At 40.4% G+C, this 15,512-nt stretch overlaps 2 protein-coding genes across 2 annotated transcripts; one reads left to right on the forward strand and one right to left on the reverse strand.

Annotated features, from left to right (window-relative positions):
• Positions 1 to 1,481: 1,481 nt before the first annotated feature.
• Positions 1,482 to 14,702, forward strand: LOC118453354 (NXPE family member 3-like). The gene is made up of 7 exons (XM_087837721.1): positions 1,482 to 2,279; positions 2,412 to 2,577; positions 11,038 to 11,481; positions 11,713 to 12,005; positions 12,568 to 12,638; positions 13,670 to 13,876; positions 13,954 to 14,702. Exons 1-7 carry the CDS (start codon positions 2,155 to 2,157, stop codon positions 14,508 to 14,510), a joined length of 1,863 nt encoding a protein of 620 aa, XP_087693847.1. The 5' UTR covers positions 1,482 to 2,154; the 3' UTR covers positions 14,511 to 14,702.
• On the reverse strand, positions 7,820 to 9,003 carry LOC148104365 (uncharacterized). Its single transcript, XM_087830635.1, has 2 exons — positions 8,923 to 9,003; positions 7,820 to 8,431 (listed from the first exon to the last, which is right to left on the reverse strand). The coding sequence occupies exons 1-2, from the start codon at positions 9,001 to 9,003 to the stop codon at positions 7,820 to 7,822; spliced, it is 693 nt and encodes a 230-aa protein (XP_087686761.1).
• Positions 14,703 to 15,512: the final 810 nt, after the last annotated feature.

Here is a 15,512-nt window from a genome sequence, read left to right on the forward strand (position 1 = left end):
TCATACAGGGTTCAGCATATTAGTATGAATACATTAATGATAAGTTGTAATTTAATTTTGCCGTTCGTTTATTTTTCATTATTCCTCTTGTATTTATATCTATTCAGTCGGGTCTGTTTCCAACCCTTTTTAAACTACTTTGATCTCCAGTTTTTACTTGATGAGGGATTATTATGTTTTTCCTGATATGGGTGAATGTATAACGGGTGGTGCTGCAGATGCGACTGCAGGAACGGGTGGTGGATTAATAAAAGGATTTCGAGGACTGCACAGTGTCTCATCTGATTTTATGTTGAATACTGTTTTACACGCCCCCGTATCACAGAGTGCGATCAATAACAACAACATAACTGCAGAGCCGTCTCTGGCACGAGACGCGGGGGTGGTTGCTGACACGCCCTTCACTTCCTGCTATTAAGGAAGCGGTGTCAGTTTTATGGGATGAAACCCAACCTTTCCGCTTTGTCACCAGTACTTGAGCGCCTTACAGTAAATAAAAAGACAGTAACAAAGGAAGTAGTTCAGCATCTTACTGTGCTGTAAAAAAAAAATTAACTTACTTCCGACATACAGAAAACAGACATTTATACACAGTCGCGCAGATCCTTACGGCGGATCACTCCTAAACCCTTACGGCGGGTGAGACCTTTAACGTGTTTTACTTTACAATCCTTTCGGCGGATTAGTCCTATGAGCTCTTACAGTGGGTCAACCTTATTACACGTAGAAATCCGTACAGTGGATTAGACTGTCAACCCTTTCATTTTACGCGAGTGTGATTGAGTGGAATCTTTACCTTCCAAGATCTCTCCATCTATGTTTGAGGTCTTACACTGGATCCCAGCGTCGTGGACCGCTTAACCGGCCTGGACCCGAATTTTTTTTTTACGCTCCAGGGCTTTTGCTCCTTCCTTGAGGAGGCTGTCCGACTCGGAGGACCAAGAAATGTAAGGAGAAAAACTTAAGGAAAGCAAAGAACCACGGGCCCAGAGTTAATTCATGTACATGGGCGAATCCTATGCAGGAAGCGCGCCAGGCGTTCACTCAGAGTTTATTATATACAGTGTTGCCAACTCCTTAGTAAGGAAAATCGCTATTGGTTGTCCTAAAAGTCGCTAGAAGTCACCAAATGACGTCATCACCTAATTTGCATAATTTGTCATGCTAATGTAATTGTAACCTACGTTGTTGGAGAGAGAAATAACATCGTGGAAGAGACATAAAGTGAGTAAAAAACGTCCTAAATGCAGTTAGAGTTTATTTAGAACTACAAATTAAATTTCTTTTAGCAATTATTGTTTTTTTTAATGTCACAATTCCAACCCTGCTCCTTTATCCGGGCCTGGACCGGCAAAAGTGACCCGAAATTGGCACTCTGGTGGAGTCACTGTGTGTGTGTGTTTATAAGTAGTTTTAAACCTTGTGATCCACAAAACAGCATAACAGTAAAAGAACTGACTGCGTTACAGTCAGTGCGGGAGCAGAGGCTTCGCTCATGCGCGATTCATTTACCGTTTGGACGCATAGGTGTGAACATCACCTGCCCTGATAGCAGCTGGGGGAGGACTATCCTCCACCCGTGAGCGCTTTGGCACGGGTGAGGCGCCCACGGCAGCACCGCTGCTTGTTGAGAGTAAGAGCGATACGCGTTTTCACGTCAAAAAGTCGTCATAAATAAGTCTCCAATAACACCAGAAAAAGTCACCAGATTTGTCGCTAGTCGCTTTTTAGAAAAAGAGTCGCTAAGGGGGTCTGAAAACTCGCTAAATATAGCGACAAAGTCGCTAAGTTGGCAACACTGATTATATACTGCCCTCTCACGTAACACTCATGGGTGGAGTACAAGTTAGGAAAAAACAATTTCTTATCTGCTGCGTGCATACGAGGCTGCACAGGATGCAAGCTTGCAAGACGAAGAGGACAAGTTGATTAACGATCTTGTAGTGGGTTAAAACAATACATGTGGGTGTTTGTCTAAACTTGAGCAGACACTTTGTTTTTGCTGACATGCTATGTACAGGCATTACTCTGCAATTTAAATAAGCTAAACATAGAGGTAATAAGGTAAAATCTTTTCACACATAACAACATTGGTAATAAAAGTACCTTGTTACATTGTTGCATAAGGATTAGATATTGTATGTATTTTGTCTCATGTTACCACCCTTTTGCAATAACTACCTGGAAACCAAGAAGTCCAAACAAAGAGAACTAATAATTACTTGTAAAGCAGCACAATCACCTTCGTCACAGGGACTCAAAGAGTCACCTCCTTTGAGGTAGGAAAGAATTTTGAAAAGCAAATGTCAGATTTTTATGTATTTAGCATTGTTAATGTACTTGCCTTTGTTTAATGTTATGTATTATTTTTTTGAGCAGTTATTAGTTAATATTCTCGTTCTCAAATCCAGTACCAGGTCACCGTACAACACTGCAACCGGAGATGATGAGAGTTTAGCAATCATGAAGTTTAACCTTTGTAACGAGAAAGTTCGCACTTGCCTTCCAAAGCATGGATACATCTTCCTCTTCTTGGTTGTGTTTATCTTAATACTATACATCATGAATATCCTGGAGGTGAGGACTTTTGCTTAATTCAAACTACTTTGTGTATGTGCATGTGCAGGTGTGTGTGTGTGTGTGTGTGTGTGACTGCCAGAAGCTTAAAACCCATAGACATTAAATAAAAATGCTGTGTTCCCACTCAGATGCTCTACTAACTAGGCTTTTACTGCAGCCAAGTTCTGTTGCTGCTTGTTTGTAGGTCTTTCTGCCTTTAGTTTTGTATTTAATAACTGGAAAGCATATTCAGTAACTGACTTGGCCATTGTGCAATAGCCCATTTCTTTGCCTTGCGATTTTCTGGGGTGGTTGCACTAAGCTAAGCAAATAGTTTCCAAACAGAGTGCCACAAATAACAGGTATCCCTTTAGAAATAAACAGTGATACTTCTAAAAACCGTGTATTCCCACACAGCATTTAATTTAGCTAGTTTAGGAAGATTTCACTTTTCTAATAGTTTTACAGGCTAATAGTTTTTAAACAGAATATCACAAACAACATGTATCCCTTTAGAAATAAACTGTGATGCTTCTAAAAGCACATATTCACACCTAGCCACACTAGCACTGTACCAACCCCTATTTCTGCTTTTGTTCACTCCAAGTTTGACAAAACCTACAGATATCCAGAGTTAACTCGCTAACAAATGTGGAGCAGTCTCAGTGTATTTAGCTGCTTTTTCCCTAAACACAACCAACTGAGAGAAACGCCTGTAGTCCTCACTTTGGTCATTTGAATGTTGAAGGAGATTTGTTCCATAGACACCTAATACTAGTGTTTCCTGCACTTAATCCATCACTACTATGTTCTATTTAAATCCAGATTCCTTTTATAGTTTGTAGTTTCTTTACTAAGACATTTGTAGATGAGTTTATTGCTGAACAACACAGCTAGCAGTCTCACACACTCTTTAGGTTTTTCAAGTTTTGTGTGTAATGGTTTAGTCTCTCAAACCTTATCCTTTTCTCCCCAGTATCACAACAGTATGACTCCCAAAGTACGGCTCAGTAAAGAACCTATGATTCTAAAGCCAGAACAGAAAGATACAGTTGGAAGATGAATGATTGTGTTTTTATGATGCATAGTAAAACTACCCCCTCTTGTTCTTCTTTGTGTTGTTGTTGTTCTTGTGTGTGTGTGTGTCTGTGTGTGTGTGTATGCCTTAGAAGTCAAATAATACATTAGCCATACTTAAAAAAAAGATCTGAATTTCATTTAGAACCAGGATTCTAAGTAGTAAGCAGAAATCTTATGCTCAGCCAGAAACATGTTTCCCCACTTTCACAATGCTGAGGTGCCAAATCCACAACCCCCAACAAATGGTTTGTTACACGCGGGTGTGAAGGGCAAGCTTTACTTACACAGCCTCACACGCAGTAGATTTTTAAAGTTTTTTGGGTACAGTGGTTTAGCCACAGATGCAACATCCACTTTTGATAAAGATCACTCCACCTGTTTATTTCTTAAGAAATTAAGCTCTTATTTATACATGTCTACACAATAATAGACACCGTATGCTCTGTGACATTATAGTCTTCTACTTCTGCTTCCATTGGTTTGCATTTTAAACTTTTGTGATATAAAAGTGAACCATGCGACTTTTTTTTATTTTCTGTTTGATGGAAGGACTTAAGACACGAGTTATTTAAACAATTCTAAATGACAGTGTGATGGCCATTTCCCGACATGTGGCCAACAGTAATGTTTTAATGTTCTTCATTATAAAAACATTTGCGCATAAATAAGTGACATAATATTCAGTACTTAAGTAAGTAAAGCTTGCCCTTCACACCTAAATGAAATTCAGATTTTTTTTTAAGTATGGCTAGTGTATTATTTGACTTCTAAGGCACACACACACAACCAGACACACACACACACACACACACACACACACACAAGAACAACAACAACACAGAGAAGAAGAAGAGGGGGTAGTTTTACTATGCATCATAAAAACACAATCATTCATCTTCCAACTGTATCTTTCTGTTCTGGCTTTAGAATCATAGGTTCTTTACTGAGCCGTACTTTGGGAGTCATACTGTTGTGATACTGGGGAGAAAAGGATAAGGTTTGAGAGACTAAACCATTACACACAAAACTTGAAAAACCTAAAGAGTGTGTGAGACTGCTAGCTGTGTTGTTCAGCAATAAACTCATCTACAAATGTGTTAGTAAAGAAACTGCAAACTATAAAAGGAATCTGGATTTAAATAGAACATAGTAGTGATGGATTAAGTGCAGGAAACACTAGTATTAGGTGTCTATGGAACAAATCTCCTTCAACATTCAAATGACCAAAGTGAGGACTACAGGCGTTTCTCTCAGTTGGTTGTGTTTAGGGAAAAAGCAGCTAAATACACTGAGACTGCTCCACATTTGTTAGCGAGTTAACTCTGGATATCTGTAGGTTTTGTCAAACTTGGAGTGAACAAAAGCAGAAAAACAGTAAAAGATGCAGACAGTGAAAGCCTGGTTTATTTTATGAACACAATGAAACATTTTACAGTCCACAGAGCAAAGTAGCATACATGATAAATAGATACACATAACACGGTCAGTGAGAAGTAAAACTCATCGTCTTACCACATTTTATTCTGTAAACTTAAAATAAACCACATAAATTAGTGTTTAGTGTTTTAAAGTCATTATTAAAAAACATGAGTCAACATTACTGAAGTGACACTTTAACAATGCTTCATATCACAGTCTTTATGATGATAAAACATGTTCTCTCGTTAGCACATGTCTGCGCTGACACTTGTCATGAAAATGTCCTGAGCCAGGGTTCAAGCTTCCTCTTCAATTACCATTGATCATTAATAGGACGCACAAAAGATTTGTTGCATTATCCACGTAAACAACATGCTTTTATAGAATTTGTGACACAAATATTTAGATTCTTGTTTCACAATGTGCCTGAACTCAAAAGAGTTTCATATTTATAAAGTATTGCAAAGAATACATTTATACCATTGTATGAGCTACACTTCTTGTAAAAAATAAACTGATTGGTAATGCGTTTGAGAAAACCTCCTGCTGTGACCTTCCTTCTGTGAGGGCACACACTCACACTCACACACACACAGAGGGGGAGAGGGGGGGGGGGGGGGGAGATTATTAATACAACGGCTTGGAGCCGGTTTTTGGATTTTCACTTGTTGTTGGCTTTAATATGAACAGTCACATAAAATTCATTCCAATTTTTAGCCTTTGCTTCAATTAAGATGTTTCTTTAAATCTACAACAGCTTCCTTTTCAAAACGTTTACTGACATAGTAAAGAAGTAGCTAGGGAACTCAGTAAGTATGAGCAACAATAGCTTAGGGACAGTTTCTACAATAAAGAGGATTTCATCATCTGCAGTTCGTCTAAAAGTGCCGTATTAAAAAACAATTCAGCAGACCCTCAGAGTGCAGATACAAACTGTTTTCAGCTGTAGAGGTAGAGATACACTTCATGTACTTATCAACATACAGTTTAGAGGTTTGCATTAGAGTGCTTTGGTGCTTGGGCCTCTTTTATTTAGCACAGTTATACCATTGTGAATTTAGCTATGCATGTTGTTTGACATGCAACTAAAAATTTGAAAATATCTTTTTTTAAAATTAGTAACTTTGCAAATTTAGAGGAATTGTTTTCGGACAACATGTGTGTGTCACATTTTAAACAGGGTTTGAATAATCAGCGCTGACATACAGACATTTATGCGCTGGGTATAACAGACATGCTTAGCTTGTGAAAGGCCCACGGATTTCTTGGAGCAGAGAAACACGCTGTATTGTTGCTTTTCTCTATTGTATAAGCAGCGCCCGACTATCAGAAATGCTCTGTGCGGGTAGCAAAGTCGGCTCCAACGCACATTCAGGTGAAAAAATAAAAAGTTAAAACGATATGGTGGTTCGGTTGGTCAGTAGGAGGTGTAATTGTCTGCCTGTAGAGATAAAGGTGTGGGGTGTAAGAAAATGTGAAAAACCTTTGGAGGTTCAGTTGGACAAGGTTTCAGTTGACCTCTGATATGATAAGATAAGACAATGGAACTGTTTGTAATTAAAAAATGTGGAAACTATGGAACTACAGTTGAGATGTGTGCCGGGATGCTCTTGATAAAGGGAGCCTCTTTTATTGTTTTATGACTTGTTTTGCTGACTGTTGGGGGCCTAACTGTAACCCACTCTGTCTAACTGTTGCAGAGTTAAGAATCTGTAGTTTTTAGAAGTAACACAAGAAAAATTTATTTCTAAAGGAATACCTGTTGTTTGTTGTGCTCTATTTAAAACTATTAGCCTCTGTGTCTTTTCGGAGCGCTAAAGAAAAAAGTAAAATGCCCCTAAAGTAGTTAAATCATCTATGTGTAATCAACAAGTCTTACTGTTGCAGTGTGTTTGTGACTAGTAGATAATTATAGGGCTAGTTGCATTAAAGGAACATTGGGGGTTGATACAGTGCTAGTGTGGCTAGGTGTGAATATGTGCTTTTAGAAGTATCACAGTTTATTTCTAAAGGGATACATGTTGTTTGTGATATTCTGTTTAAAAACTATTAGCCTGTGAAACTATTAGAAAAGTGAAATCTTCCTAAACTAGCTAAATTAAATGCTGTGTGGGAATACACAGTTTTTAGAAGTATCACTGTTTATTTCTAAAGGGATACCTGTTATTTGTGGGACTCTGTTTGAAAATAGATTAGCTATTGGATCTTATTTCAGAAATCCCAAAGTAATGCAAATTAGCCATACAGTGTAATGTAAGTTCTCTAATTGGTTTGACAGACACAGGCTTGTTGCCTGGCTATTTTACAGTGCTGATGGTGCCAAAAGCTTTGTACAAGCGCACATACTTCGTACCAGTGCAAAGGCCATTCAGCCTCTGTATTTACACTCAGTCCAACATGGATATATAAAGAATGAAGGGACTGCGCTGAAATGGAGAGCTGAACCTCCCACTATACACCTGTGGCCCACCTGGTGAAGGTAATTAGCTAACATGGCAAACGCTAGCTATATGTCTGTGAAGGTTCTCAGTCATCCAGGTCATCGTAATCTAAGGAGTTTGAAAAGAAAAGCATCTGGACTTCTTTAAGTTTTCTTGAAGACGTTTCACCTCTCATTCGAGAAGCTTCTTCAGTTCTGAGCACAATTGGTGGAGAGTCCAAGCTTTTAAGCCCTATGGGAGTGTCCGCAAGAGGGTCATGGACCCCCTCTTGATCCTCTACCTAATCACACGAGCCAAGGAATGAAAGCTGCACTGTACAGCTACAATATGTTGTTGAGCTTGTGTTTAGGAGTTTGGTCTTTGGGATGAACCAGTTTCTGTCTGAGTGTGTTGCTGGGCCTGAAGTAAAATGGGATGTCGTGCTTGGAGAAGACTCTCCTGAGTTTCTCTGATACACCGGCTACATAGGGGATGACAATTTTGTTGCATTTGTCTTTCTGATCCTCCCTAGTTGGTGTCTGATCTTCTTTTCTGTGCCTCTTTGCTGACTTGATGAAAGCCCAATTAGGATAACCGCATGTTTTAAGAGCTTCCTTTACATGTGTGTGTTCCCTGTGTTTCGCCTCAGACTTAGAGGGAACATTTTCTGCTCGGTGTTGTAGGGTCCCAATTACTCCAAGTTTGTGTTCCAGAGGGTGGTGGGAGCCAAAGACGAGGTATTGGTCCGTGTGCATGGGCTTCCGGTAAACTTCAGTGTTGAGGTTTCCATTCTCTTCGATGCACACGGCACAGTCCAGGAATGGCAAACAGTTATCCTTTGTGTCTTCGCTGGTGGACTTTATGTTTTTATCCACAGAGTTAATGTGTGCAGTGAAGGATTCTACTTCTTGGGTTTTGATTTTGACCCAGGTGTCATCAACACATCTGTAACACTAGCTAGCATCACCACATGTAGCCCCACTCTTTTAAGGTCATCTTAGCTTATAACAATATTACGTCCCAACAGTACAAGCTACCTACCGTTCTTTTTTAGTAAGCCAATGAGCTCATCACAAATAATGCTTTGATAGTCCTTGTCTTATGTCTGTGTGCTTCCTCCCTTTCTCGTGATGCCTGATTAGTCCCTCCTGTTTCCTCGTGTATTTTAGCCCTGTGTCTTCTTCTGTTTGTTGTTCGTTCATCTGCATGTTCTCTTGCATTTCTCAAGTGTATCACCTGCTGAGTTCTTCATGTTCTCAGTCCTGTGTCTCTCGCCGTTGGTCTGCATGTTCCATGTTTCCCCGTTTCAGGTTTTTATGTTTCATGCTCCTTCCAGTTTAGGTTTTTTTGTTAGTTTAGTCGCTGCCATGCTCAGCTGTCATTTGTTTTTAGTTTGGCCACTGTAAAAAAAAAAAACAAAAAAAAGCTCACTCCTAGTCAGTACTTGCGCTTGGGTCCTCCTCTCAACGCTCCACGCGTCTGCCACCACAGCCATCTTCAACACTTCACTGTCCCAGTCCTGCATCCCACCGTGCCTAAAGTCAGCCACAATTGTCCCACTGCCAAAGCGTACTAACATTAGCAGCCTCAGCGACTACCGACCAGTTGCTCTAACACCTGTTATAATGAAGTGCTTTGAGAAACTGGTCCGACGTCACATCATGTCCTGCTTGCCACCCACACTCGACCCGCTCCAGTTCGCATACAGAGCTAACAGATCAACTGAAGATGCCATTGCTACAACGCTCCACACCACCATCTCTCACCTGGAAGTGCAGGGCCGTTATGCCAGGCTGCTCTTTGTTGACTTTAGCTCTGCTTTCAACACTATACTCCCGGACAGACTAATAGTTAAACTGCTGGAAATCGGACTTCCTTCTACCACCTGCCGCTGGATCAGAGACTTCCTCTCAGACCGTGTACAGAGAGTTAGAGTGGGGCCTCATCTTTCCTCAGCCCTCAGCCTCAACACCGGCTCTCCACAAGGCTGTGTACTGAGTCCCCTACTGTACACTCTGTACACACATGACTGTGTTAGTTCCCACCCAGAGAACGCAGTCATCAAGTTTGCAGATGATACCACCGTGGTGGGGCTCATCTCAGGGGGAGATGAGACGGCGTACAGAGCTGAAGTTCAGAGGCTGTCAGAGTGGTGTGTAGATAACAACCTGGACCTCAATACCACCAAGACAAAAGAACTGGTAATCGACTTCAGAAGGAGGAAGTCCGAGCTGCAGCCTGTCAGCATCAACGGGGAGTGCGTGGAAAGGGTCTCCAGTTTCAAGTTTCTGGGTGTGCACATAGACACAGACCTCCAATGGAGCTCTAACATCTCTGCGGTCTTAAAGAAGGCCCAACAGCGTCTCCACTTTCTGAGAAAAATGGACGTGAAGAAGGAGCTGCTGACCGTCTTCTACCGCTGCTCCATTGAAAGTGTGCTGACATATTGCATCGGTGTGTGGTTCTCCAGCTGCACCACAGCACACAGAAAGGCACTCCAGAGGGTCATCAATATGGCCCAAAAAATCATTGGACATCCTCTTCCCTCCCTGAAGGACCTGTACAGCACTCGCTGTCTCAAGAGGGCACGCAGCATCCTACGGGACTGCACACACCCAGGACACCGGGTGTTTAAGCTGCTGCCGTCTGGCAGGAGGTTCAGGCTGCTGAGGTCCCGAACAAATAGACTCAAGGACAGCTTTTACAACAGGGCAATAGCCCTGATCAATGCAAACAGCTGACCTGATTGGCTACCTCCCTGGACCTTTTTAGGGGGAGGTAACAATGTTTAAAACAATAACAATAATAATATTTATATTTATAACAAGGTGCAATAATAATTCATGTGCAATAATAACAGTGTGCAATACAAATACACTTATTCTTCTTTGTTATTACTAAGTTATTATACTGTGTTGTGTTGTTTGTGTTGCGTTGTGATGTGTCGTATTGTGTCGTGTTGTGTTACATGTAGTGCCGACGTAGGACAGTTTTCCAGTTTCATTGTACTACTGTACTATGTATGACTGTGCAATGACAATAAAGAGTTATCTTATCTTACCTGTATATCCTTGTGGTGTGGACCAGTGAATCAATGTCTCTCGTTCACACTGTGAAACAAGATAAAGAAATTTGAAAAGTGAAAACAGCTTTTTATATTCTGTTTTGTTGTTTTTTTTTTAATTTAGTAGCCTTTGAACAACAGTTATTGTACCTGTATTCATCGATTGTGCAAAAGCTCTAGCAAGGAAACAGTCATATTCCAGTAGCTATTCAAACATCAGCTTGTTGTCTTATCTTAATGGAAAAGAAAAAAAGAATGGTATTGGACATACAAGTCAATCAGTTATTTATGTTCAGTGATACATTTATTTTATTGACTTACCAGCTGACAGGCATTATACATTTGCATTAATACAAGTAAGACAATGAAAGCATGACATACTATCTCAAAACAAATCTTTCATTATACTGTGCTAGGAACTAAAGATGAATAGCTGTATGATGTATACCTGGTTGAATGTCCTTTTGTCAATGTCATACTCTCTCCTTTTTCCAGTTTCAGATTAAAGTGAACACCACCTTCAGACCTGCCACTGTCACTCCACCTGCTGACATGCATTATGACTTCTGCAAGTTAAAACCACTATCCACCAAGGAAGCTCTTGAAGAACAACGCCTATTAGATTCCATCGCTTGGCCTGAAACTCCATCTTTACCATCACCTCTTTCCCTGAGCAGTACCAGTCACCCAGCCCACAGTGCCTTCACCATTCTCCCAAGGTGGGGAGGAGGACAGTGGCACATAGGAGACAAACTTGAGGTTATGATTCAAATGCACGATTTCCAGGGACACTTGAAGAGGTCTGGGGGAGATGTCTTACTTGCCCGGCTGCATAACCCAACCCTTGGTGCTGGTGTGGCAGGGCAAGTGTTAGATCATCTTAATGGCTCCTACTCTGCTATATTCACTTTACTTTGGGAAGGAAACGCACAGGTTCAGGTGACGCTTACTACGTTAACTATTATTGCTTGTTTGCGTTTGAAGCTAACATCAAGTGGTCACATCACAAGATTCACTTTGTGGCACTTCACATTAGCTTCATTTTTCATCTGCAGACCATTTGCCAGTTTGTGATAAATCTTGATTTCACTTGATTGTTCTATTGGTGACAAGTGCTGTCTATAAAACAAACAGAGCAGGTTACAAAATTCTAATTATTTGTCCTACTAGGTGATACTGGTTCACCCCAGTGAGGCAGTCACAGAGCTGCGAAGGCTGAACACAGAACATCCTGACAGGATTTTCTTCAAGAGCCAGTTCCACTTAGGCTCAGTCACTGAAACTACCACTTGTAATGTATGTCTACGTCCAACCCAGCAGCCTGTGTGCAACTACACTGACCTCCATACAAATGAGCCATGGTTCTGCTACAAGCCAAAAAGTCTAAGCTGTGATACCAGGATCAGCAACTTCAATGGAGGATATAAACAAAAAATTAGCACCATGGAGAAGCTCTTTCAGAGGTAAGCATTTCCTATATTCTAAAGGTGGTAAATCTCTGGAGTTTTAAAATTAATCAATTAGAATCAAAGTAAAAGAATTTTATTACAGCCCTACTGATGTATTAGCAGGCAGCTGTCAATTATTTAGCTATCTGATATTATCATCAGTATTGGCATTTCTGATGGCTGATAGGTGAAATTTTAAACAGTGAAGAAGAGACGGGAGAAGCAACTGTCAACCATGTTATGAGTATTTATGTGGCACCAGAGAGACTGCAACTTCCCTATTGACAACATGCATTTGCAATGCAACAAACTACAGCCAGAGGATGTGAGCAGAGTTGGGCAAAGCATAAATGAGTAACTCACGATTTGTTGTGACAGTGAAAGAAGTTTACTTTTAAACTGTATTGTGATGTTCTTTTTATGGTAATGTGCCTGAAGGGGGGGGGGGGTCACCAGCTGATGTGTCAAACCCAACTGTTTTTGCTGACTGCTGTGTTTGATTCAATTCTAGTTTAGAAAACATAAAATTTCTCTGCCATTTTTGTTAAAATATTTCAATATGTGTTCTTTCCCTAAGTGGTGTCAATCTGAAAGTCGCTATTCCTCCTTCAGGAGTGGCGAGTGTCAACGTTTTGCCCAAACAGAACGGTAAAGCCTGATTCTTTACTATTAGTGTCTCTAACAAAAAAAAAACTGAAAGGAGTAAGTGGAGTACTTACAGTATTCAACTAAAACACTATGGATGTTGCACTAATTGCAAGCAGTTTATTATTCATTTTACTATTCTATTATCTCCTAAAATAAGGAGGTCTATTATGAAAATACAAGATATGGAATAGGCCAGTAAAAATTAAACCCCTTCCCAGATTTGAATTAGGCTGATCTTCCTTTGTATTTTGTAAGATTACCTTCAGCTTGCTTTCAGTAATATTGTTTGGCATAGATAGCTCCCTTTAAGTCTCATTCAGTTCTCTCGGATTTGTCTTTGAAGTGACTTCCGGATTTCCCTCGCTTAGTCAAACAGTGGTTGTTCAACTTGAGTTTTAAGTAACTTCACATAAGTCAAAATTAGGCAAGTATAGGGATTGTTGTCGTTAAATCTTCTGCTTTTTCAATGTGCTCTGTTCCAGCAAATGTTGGCACACTGGTAGGCACCACAGTTCTGGTTGTCTCCTGAACATTCTCCCTCAGTTGTCTCACAAGGTTATGCACAAAACCAGAGGGTTAATCTCCTGAGTTGCGGCTGGAATCCTAGCTCTCATTACTAGCTTTGGTCCTCCGCACAAAATTAAAAAATTAAAATTAAAATAAATTTAAGACATAACCACTTCTTTTCCCTCTGTGCACATTCAGGACATTAAAAAATCGCAGAGCATAGTGATAAAGCTTCCTGAAAGTTACCCACACTTAGCAGCAGTAGTGGTAAAAGTGCTTGGAAATTCTTCAATGGATAATAGACCACATTAAAATCTAGTTAGGTTTAGGACCACTGTGGGCTGCTCCCTGTAATGTCTTAATCACACATCAGATATAAAATCTGAATAGAGAAATATCTTTAACTTTAGCAGTGTAAAAATGTGTTCTCTCTTTAGTGATTGTATCATTGTATTATCTGATGTTTACATTGTGTATATAATAAATACACTAATATACAATTGTTTGTTTGTTTTATTGGTCAGGTGAGTCAAAGGTGCCTAGCAGCAGAGTGGGGTCTGGACCCTCTGGCTATTACTTTCAGGATGTGTGGAGAGGACTAGGTGTGACCCCAATTCATCAGTTCAACTCTTCCTCAGCCATCACTCAGTGTCTAAAAGGAAAAACCGTTCATATGTATGGAGATTCCACCATGAGGCAGTGGTTTGAGTACCTTGATGCAGCACTACCAGGTAGCAGATCTACTAAACCTTTCTGGCATCGACTGATTTATTGCTGCTTAACTTATTCCCTGTGTAATCCTTTTTAGATCTAAAGGCATTAAACATGCATAGCCATAAAACAATTGGACCTTTGATGTCCCTGGACGACAAAAACAACATTTTGGTGACATACCGCACCCACGGTCCTCCTCTACGATCCGTCAGTGTCCCAGCCATTGAGCTGCATTATATTGCCAATGAGCTCGACGAGGTGCCTGGAGGCAGGGACACGGTCATAGTACTTGGTATCTGGGCACACTTTGGCACTTTCCCTATTGAGTTCTTTATCCGCCGGCTGCAGACCATCCGCAGAGCAATGGTCCGGCTGCTGTCCAGGGCTCCAGACACAATGATTGTGATTCGGACTGGAAACCCCAAAAGTTTGACGACCTTCCTTCATGCATCTACTAACAGTGATTGGTACTCATTACAGCAGGACAAGGTGCTCAGGGATATGTTCAAAGAACTGAATGTCCATCTAGTGGATGCCTGGGAGATGGTTGTGGCCCACCATCTGCCACATGAGCTCCACCCACAACCTTCAATTATCAAGAAAATGATTAATGTTCTTTTGTCCTACATATGTCCTCAAAAGGGTGGATAGATGTGTTTATTTTGGCAGTCCGTGCACAATTTTAAACTAAACTATAAAAAAAGATCCAAAAGTAACTTTTCAAAAATTGCAGAAACTAATCTTCAGTCTAGGCCTCAATGATATGAGTGTTTTTCAAGCTGAAATTTTCAAGGCCAAGCATATTCACTTTTTTAAAACAAGCTCAATAAAATCTCAATAGACTTCTCTTGTTCATGTCATTTTTGTATCTGTTTATTTTGATTAGAATAAGACTTAAAATTTTGTACTATTTGAGGTAGTGATACCTTTGTATTCGCCACAAATATGGACAATATCTGGTAGAATGTGCTCCAGATCTTTAACCGATATGTTTTTGAGGCAGAAGGAAATTCGACCACATCACTCTGGTTTTAGCTTCTCTACATCGGCTTCCAATTGAATTTAGGATTCGTTTTAAAGTCCTTTTATTGGTTTTTAGATCTCTAAATGGTCTGGCACCTGTTTATTTGTCTGATTTGTTGAAGCCCCATGTCCCCATTCTAAGTCACAGATGAAACTTAGAGGAGACCAAGCATTCTCTGTAGCAGCTCAAATGCTTTGGAATAGCCTTCCTCTCCATATTAGACAAGCTACATTAGTGCCAGTTTTTAAGTCCAGATTAAAAACCTATTTTTATTCTTACTCTGTGGGTACCTGACATTTTTATGAATGTTATTGTCAGGTTAGGGCTGTGTGCAGGCAGGAGTGGAAGTAGAAGGACCCAATGTGCAGACACTCGGAGGCGGAAAGTAACTCAAAACTCAGCTTTTATTGCTGGATTGCAAAACGTAACAAAAACCCAAAAATCCAAATAAACTTACATGAACAGGCAGACAGAACACACAGCATAAATGAGAGTAGATCACAACACAGACACAAAGAAACACGGGGCTTAAATACACAGAGGGAGCAATCAGGGAATGGGTAATAGGAGGGAAACACAGCTGGGGCAAATCAGGCCTAACGAGACAAGGGGAAGTAAAACCAGACACA

The sequence above is a fragment of the Neolamprologus brichardi genome, chromosome 3 (assembly GCF_056152115.1).
Source record: "Neolamprologus brichardi isolate AB-2024 chromosome 3, ASM5615211v1, whole genome shotgun sequence".
NCBI classification, from domain to species: domain Eukaryota; kingdom Metazoa; phylum Chordata; class Actinopteri; order Cichliformes; family Cichlidae; genus Neolamprologus; species Neolamprologus brichardi.